Source organism: Sinohyriopsis cumingii, unplaced genomic scaffold (assembly GCF_028554795.1).
Source record: "Sinohyriopsis cumingii isolate HCF-2022 unplaced genomic scaffold, ASM2855479v2 utg001505l, whole genome shotgun sequence".
NCBI lineage: Eukaryota > Metazoa > Mollusca > Bivalvia > Unionida > Unionidae > Sinohyriopsis > Sinohyriopsis cumingii.
In genome coordinates, this window is record NW_028316006.1 from 251,274 (window position 1) to 259,132 (window position 7,859).

Sequence of the window (7,859 nt, forward strand, 5' to 3'; positions counted from 1 at the left end):
AGCATTAAATACTGTATACTGTTTAAAAAATTTCTAGTGCTTTCTTTTTTCAGCAGACTTTGTGGAGGAGCTGTCTAGCAATCTGTCACTGCCAACACAGACAGACAGACAAAATGTTAAGATAAAATCACAAGAGAAGACCTCCAAAAAGCATTATCAGAAAGAAATCTGCAAAAGAGATGCGGTAAGAATATTTTAAATTTCCTCTTTCATTTTTTTCTTCTTCAGAAATCAGATTCTTTTTGTTACTCATCATTTTCTCACCATATTGTAGAAATGATTTGCTTACCTTTAGAAATAATTGTTTGATGTTTTAATAAAGTTAAACAGATGTTTAAAAGTCACCCAATCAGATTCAAATTCATAAAACATAGAGCTAAATACATTGTTCTGTGTATTTGACCTCAAGTGAGTTATACCAAATTTCTATTAGATCTCAAGTGAGTTATACTAAATTTAAAGTTATATTAAATCTCAAATGAGTTATACCAAATTAAAAATAAAATGAGTCCCTGATGTAACATCTTTTCGTTTGGCATGTCACAAGGTTTCCTGGTACTATGTCATACATATACCAAATCAACAATTGAATTTGAATTGAAGGACATTGCCTATATTTCTTTTAGCGAAAATAGGTTGAATTTAAAACTGTCATGTTCCACGTAAGTTAAGGGAACAGCACCTAGTAATTTCTAGGAGTCTAATCGATAGAGCAATATATGAGTCATTTTAATGGCTCAAGTCCAATTTTGTAGAATATTTTGTTGTGATAGCCAAATGTTTGATAGCCAAATATGGTGTGAGGAGGCTGTCTGTCTACCTACTGACCCATCTACCTATCTAGCTAGAGGTGTGTATGTATATATGTTTGTATGTAGCATTCTGCCCAGGTATTTGTCTAGCATCAACTAAAGGGATTGCAGCAATATCATCATGAAGTTGAAAAATATCAATCAAATATTTAAAGAAAATAAATATGTTTACACAGTGTTAATTATTTATCTAATTTGCATCATGGTCACTATCCCAAAACTGACTGATTGTCTCGGAGTTTAATTAACAAACTGAAAGTCTGTTACTCGGCACAATTTTTATCCTTGTCATTGTAGAAAAGGTCCTCTTCAAAATCTGAAAAAAGATGGAATAATACAATTTATTTCCCTAATGACTGTAAAACTCTTGGGATACTCTAAGTCTTGGGACACCCATAATTCGGTTCAAAAATAATTTTTCTTTTACCTATAAGTTAAGACATAAAATTACAACAAATTTTTCATGCACTACAAGCCTTGGAACACCTTACACATTATTGTTTCTACTGATTGCTCAGGGGCCCCGAGTGGTCTAAAGCGCTCACCATTATGGATCACTGCCATCTCACCTCTGTTTGCGTTGGTTCGAGTCTCTGATTTGGCCAATGTGGATATGTGAGAAAGCTTGCCAGTAGCTTCTTGTGGATCGGTGGTTCTTTCCGGGGTTTTCCTGGGTTATTCCTCCACCATTAATACTGGCTGCCATGTATAGCCTATTGTGTGCTGAAAAATGGTGTTAAACCCCACAACAGGGGGCCCTGAGTGGCTGAGTGGTCTAAAGCTCTCTCCGTTACAGATCACTGCCATCTCACCTCTGTCTGTGGCAGTTCAAGTCTCGGATTCATCCATGTGGGTATGTGAGAAAGCTTGCCAGTAGCTTCTCGTGGGTCGGTGGTTCTTTCTGGGGTTTTCCCGGGTTCTTCCTCCACCATTAGTACTGGCCGCCATGCATAGCCTATTGTGTGCTGAAAAATGGCATTAGACCCCACAACAACAAACAACACAACAACAACCTTAAAATGTGGTACCAGTATTAAAACAACAAAAATATTTGTTACATTGCTTGCATTTGTAGTGACATTGTTTACATCTAGGCATTGCCTATGTATATTTAAGATTATAACTTGTGCTGGAATGAAGTAAATTTTGATTCAGATTATAGAAGGCACTGCATTAAACTTCAACAATGTCTCTAGATTAAAGAAGTTTCTGAAATAATGCTTTGAAAATAATTGCAGTGGTAGCATGCTTTTGATGTAAGGGACATTAAATAAGCATATTTACTCTGCTATAGTAATCATCCTAATATTATGTGATAAAGGTAATGAATTAATGTTGTAGAACAAACAGGTACTGGCATTGACTTTGGGCAAAATTCCCTTTACTGAAGGCACTTTCAGGGCCTGGATATTTATTGGAAAACAAAAGACAAATCTACAATTCATAATGAAAAGAGGATGCTGAAACAACTAGCCTGCCAAAATCAAAAGTGGAATGAATAATTAATAAAACATTATGATTTTGTATTACCCAAAACAAAACTAAAATGGATTGAAAATGATCTAGTTGATCTGTAATCAGAAATTTAACCTACTATATGGTCCTTCTTCAATGACTATGTGACAGTTATGTGAATATATGATGGTTATGTGCCTAATATATTTATAAATATTCATTAACATGTTTATTTCATATCAGTTACATCATTTGATAGTTTTTCATATGTCACTGAAAAAGATAACTCTTCAGTGTGTCAAAAAATGCAAATAAAACAATAATAGATGTATATCTAAAATTTGATCTGGAAGAATGGTAAAATCCATGAAGAAAGAAATATTTGGAAGAATGAGACTTGGTAAAATCCATGAAGAAAGAAATATCTGTATCAGAAATTTTTGGGAATAAACAAAGATTATAAGTGACATTATTGCAATATGCATGATAAGTTTGATAGTACAGATCGCCCGGTAAATTCTAAGTGGCCCTTGAATTATGAAGTCTTTATTGACCTGCACCCTAGTACAGATCGCCCAGTAAATTCTAAGTGGCCCTTGAATTATGAAGTCTTTATTGACCTGCACTTAGTACAGATCTCCCAGTAAACTCTAAGTGGCCCTTGAATTCTGAAGTCTTTATTGACCTGCACTCTAGCACAGATCTCCCAGTAAATTCTAAGTGGCCCTTGAATTGTGAAGTCTTTATTGACCTGCACTCTGGTACAGATCTCCCAGTAAGCTCTAAGTGGCCCATGAATTGTGAAATTTTTTTATAGACCTTTTTTCATGAGAAAGAAATCAGAAAATATGAACATGCATATCATAAGATAAAAATAGTCCAAGTAGTTTATAACAATTGATTGATGTGTTAATTGATTAATTATTGGTCCTTGCTCAGTGATATATGGCGATCTTGCCAATTTTGTCTTGACATTTTATTTGTATATAAGTGTTGGAATACCAGAAATGCTATATTTTTCCATGATTATAAGTCATGGGGTTTAAAATAATGAATTTTTATCTCTCCCAAGACCTACCATTATTAAGTTCATGAATCAAGGAAAGTAATACATTTATCGCTTCCTTTATGAAGAAGGCATTTTGTCCACTTTACAAACTTTTTCTCTGCATAATTAAATCGCATATAGCTGGCAACATCCAAATAAATCTTTTCCAAACATTAACATGTCATCACATAAACAGAGATGTATTACTTTAGAAGAAATTCAGTTATTCTACTCAATGACATCTAGGAAGAGGGGGACTTGCCAAACAATTTTATGTAGAAAAGACTTGAATAAGACAATAATAAGCTGAAAAGACTCGAATAACCGAGATTATGCAGCAGCAGTGGGAAAATAGAGCAAATGGAAAGTTACAAATTATGTATGTACCAAGATTTAATGCATGTAAGCATGTAGCATTCTTACTATGTACATTACATATATTTCTGGGTGGCCAAGTGGTCTAAAGCGCACACCGTTACAGATCATTGCCATCTCACCTGTCTGCATGGGTTCGAGTCTCGGATTCGACAATTGTGGGTATGTAAGAAAGCTTGCAAGTAGCTTCGCATGGTTTGGTGGGTTTTTTTCTCAGGGTTTTCCCGGGTTCTTCCTCCACCATTAAAACTGACCGCCATGTATAGTCTATCGTGTGCTGAAAATGGCATTAAATCCTATTACAACAGCAACAACAACATATATTTCTCACAAAAAATATAGTCCCCCTCTGGAAAGGCCACCTGTCTTATAAGGCCACTTTCCCAGTGCAGAAGGGGTGGCCATATAAGAGAGGGGGGCCACTGTATATCACACATGAACAGTGAAAAGAGATGTTATTTGAGGGATATGACTTGGGGGAAAAAGGTTGCAGTGTAAAATGTTTTAATAGCAGTAGGAAATGTATGATCAGATTGAAAAGCATCTCAGATTTAAATGATAGCATATCAAGATTACAATCATAAATGGCTCAGCAAACACTGGTGTATAATGTATGTACATGCATATCATTAATTCCAGTATTTATTTGCACATCTATCTATACCAGTACAGTATGCAAGTATCCCTAACAGTTCAGTTCAGTTTACTGCTGTGTGTTTCAGATTTCAGATCATTCATATATATATATATATATATATATATATATATATATATATATATATATATATATATATATATATATGGTTTGTATGTCCTTACAATCCTTACTGTAACTCTAATTTCAGATCCTCAGAGAGTTGGAACCTCCAGAGGTCTCTGACATCGGAAAACAGCTGCTACATCTTCACTTTCCAGACCACATACGAACAGCAGCAGTGCAGTATCTTTTAGAAGAAACTTGACTTTCTTCCATAGTTATAGTATGGCTTCTAGAAAAACAGTCATTGGAATGAAACACTTGTGACTCATGCATTGAGCAGCCCAGTCAGGGTAGTGAAGTGACAGCAATATGAATTGATGAAAAAGTACCAAGTTATGCCTAGGCCATTGTTTTCCAGCATAGTAATCATATAAAGAGTGCCAAAGTTAGGCCATGGCTATTGTTTTTTCAACATAGGCATATAAAGAGTGCCAGGTTAGACATTGGCTATTGTTTTCCAGCTTAGTTATCATTAATGAAGAACTCAGTTTTCAGCTTAAGAGAAATGCTATTGAGGAGAAAAAGTCCGAACACAATGACATCTATATTTGGTCCTTGACTGTTAAAAGATTTTATTACAAACATCTCTGGTGTTAATGTTTATTGATAGCTAATATAACCCAGTCTTTCCTGTTGAAAAGTTACAAATTTTTGTACAATGTGAAGCATGGTATTATAATCATATTATTGTTATGAAATTTTCTATGGTCTTCAGTATGGCTGTCAAAGATGCATATGTGCAAGAGTAACTCAACAGCGCTGAGACATTATAACAATAATCTGTTAACAATAGACATGACAACAGTGCTCAGCACAGCCTGCTTACAATAGACATTATAACAATAGTCTGCTAACAATAGACATGACAACAGTGCTCAACACAAGCTGTTTATAGTAGACATTATAACAATAGTCTGCTAACAATAGACATGACAGCAGTGTTCAGCACAGCCTGCTTACAGTAGACATGACAGCAGTGCTCAGCACAGCCTGTTTACAATAGACATGACAACAGTGCTCATTGAAACCTGTTTACAATAGTCTTTACAGAAAAGCTCAGCAAAACCTACTTATAATGGAATTGCTCAGCAGAACCTACTTACAATGGACATTACCAATATGTTCAGTTGAACCTGTTTACAATAGATTTTACAACAAAGGAAGTATTAGGAAACATAAATTTTTTTTAAATGGGGTGAAATGCACATAATAAATCTTCAGATGTAAAGCGAAACTTTTTCTAAATAAAAAAATATTGATGGGTAGACCAGAGTTTGTGAATGGTTTCAGTTTTAGTTTTGAACAGTGTTTTTCAAAATAAAATTTCTCTCACCAACCACACTGGTTTTTTAACTTTAATCTGGTATAAAAATATGTGAAAATGTTAAGAGATGGGGTTGTTTTAAGTAAGCAATTGTCACCCAAGAATGGTAATGTCATAAACAGAAATGATATTTTCTGTGCTTTAATGACTCATTGCTGGCAGTGATCACTGTAATGAAAGAAAGGTGTATTTCACAGTGGATCTAAAGGGTGTGAATGTGCAGGGCTTATTATTTTCATGATGAGCACTTAAAATAGAAGATAGCAGTAAAATCAATCAAGTGTGACTTCAGCTTAGGATAAAAAACTTAAGTATGCATCAATGTTAATGCAATGAAATGTTTGAGCCTACTAGGTGCCATGAATACTAAGAATACTGTAATAAAGAAAGTAGGTTATATTCATAAAATTTTGTGGTTTTAGGACCTGTAAATTTGCATCAAGTTAGTTTTCTATTGGTCACTTTGAACTTTAAAGAACTGTGCTCCATTACAATGAAGGCAGCTGGCATATATATATGTATGTATATACAGTGTGACGTGTGCTATAGCACGCTCTGTTATAATATGAATTTAGATATAACAAGATTGTGGCATGGCTTCCGAAATTTCATGTACACATATTTCTCTTATACCCATTTTTTTCTTCTTTTTGTTAAAAGGGATCGTGCTATGATTTATTTTCTTACTGGTGACTAAATATACCATATGTCAATTTTTGTTGTTGTTGTTGCAACAAGCAGTTTATATTGGTATATACAACCTTGGGTTTGGAGTGAAGAAATTCAGAGGAATCATGAAAGGAAGCTGCAAACCTAATATAAAATGCACTGGAATTTATCTATTGTTAGAAAAACAAATTCTCTGTTCATATTGACAAACTATCTTAACAGTGCATTGTTATATCATAATCCACTTATTCTGACAGCTGACCCAAGTACTGTATGCTGTGAGATCTATGTATGCTGAGTGCTGTTTGCTGTGAGATCTCTGACCGGAGTACCGTATGCTGTGAGATCTCTGCATTTTAGCGGAGAACAACTGGATGAAACACTATCTCATAATGGATTTTTTTGATGAAATAGTGTAGGAGTATTGGTCACTCACTAGTAATTAATATATTTATTTAGACTGCCTTTCTTGTGGATGGTAAGAAAAATTCCTCTTATTTTCACTCATAGAATTAAATTCTTCAGAACACTCACATTTTCTCTAATAATCCCTGACAGAAGAGAACAACTGCATATTCATCATCTGTCAGTCTTCTTCTTCTTCTACTTGATGGTCTATCCAGTAGACACATGACAGGGACAAGCAACAATCATCCAACTTTTGAAGGCAGGAACAGTAACTACTACAACTGACCAAATGACGGCTAATTCCTTTTGTTTTTAAAATGTACCCACAAAAAATACTTTTGCTGAAATTTTAAAGAAATCTGATTACCTCTGAAGCACTGATCATTCTATATAAATACTAAACAAATGAAGAAAATAAGTCTCAGTGTTCTACAGTTATTTTGATGTTGCTGTCACAATAAGAAATGGACATCTGTCTGGTCCTTCAAAGCTGTCTTTTAGTGGTAACTTCAATAACACATGTACAAAGCAAGCCAACTAGTCTTTGATAAAAACAAAGAATCTTTCATAGGAAGTCAGCAACAAACTTAAATAAAAGCAATAGAATCTATGGATTGTTGCATTTTCCATAGTGACTGGAACACATTTATTGTGCCATGAAAGTTTCATTTTGGCAGGAAACAATTATTCTTCTGGTTGCTACCAACCATGGCTTAAAACACAAATTAAGTTTCCAATCTTTTGAAACCGTAGATATCTGGCTGTCAAGTTAATTGAAGATGGCATATCTTGGAAAGATGTTTGTTAAACTTTTTAATTTATTGATATGTTTTCTTTTCCCAGTGAATAGCTTTTTCCAATGGGTAGCCTTGGCAAGATGATAGCGGTCTCCAGTTGACTAAAATCAAGACCAGTTTAAGTAGATGTAGCATATAAACAACACATGAGACAATTGTTGTGGTTTAGTGACAATTGGATATAAATAAAAACGAGGAATACCATTTTTTA

The 7,859-nt window shown here is 34.4% G+C and overlaps 1 protein-coding gene across 2 annotated transcripts in view; it reads left to right on the forward strand.

The window, feature by feature from the left end:
- LOC149772431 (uncharacterized) overlaps nt 1-7,859 on the forward strand; it is a 46,525-nt gene extending 38,666 nt beyond the window's left edge. For both annotated transcript variants that reach the window (XM_089947824.1, XM_089947825.1), the window contains exons 11-12: nt 54-184; nt 4,536-7,859. In XM_089947824.1, the coding sequence (XP_089803950.1) occupies nt 54-184; nt 4,536-4,652 (248 nt within the window). In that variant the 3' untranslated portion in view covers nt 4,653-7,859. The remainder of the gene's footprint in view (nt 1-53; nt 185-4,535) is intronic.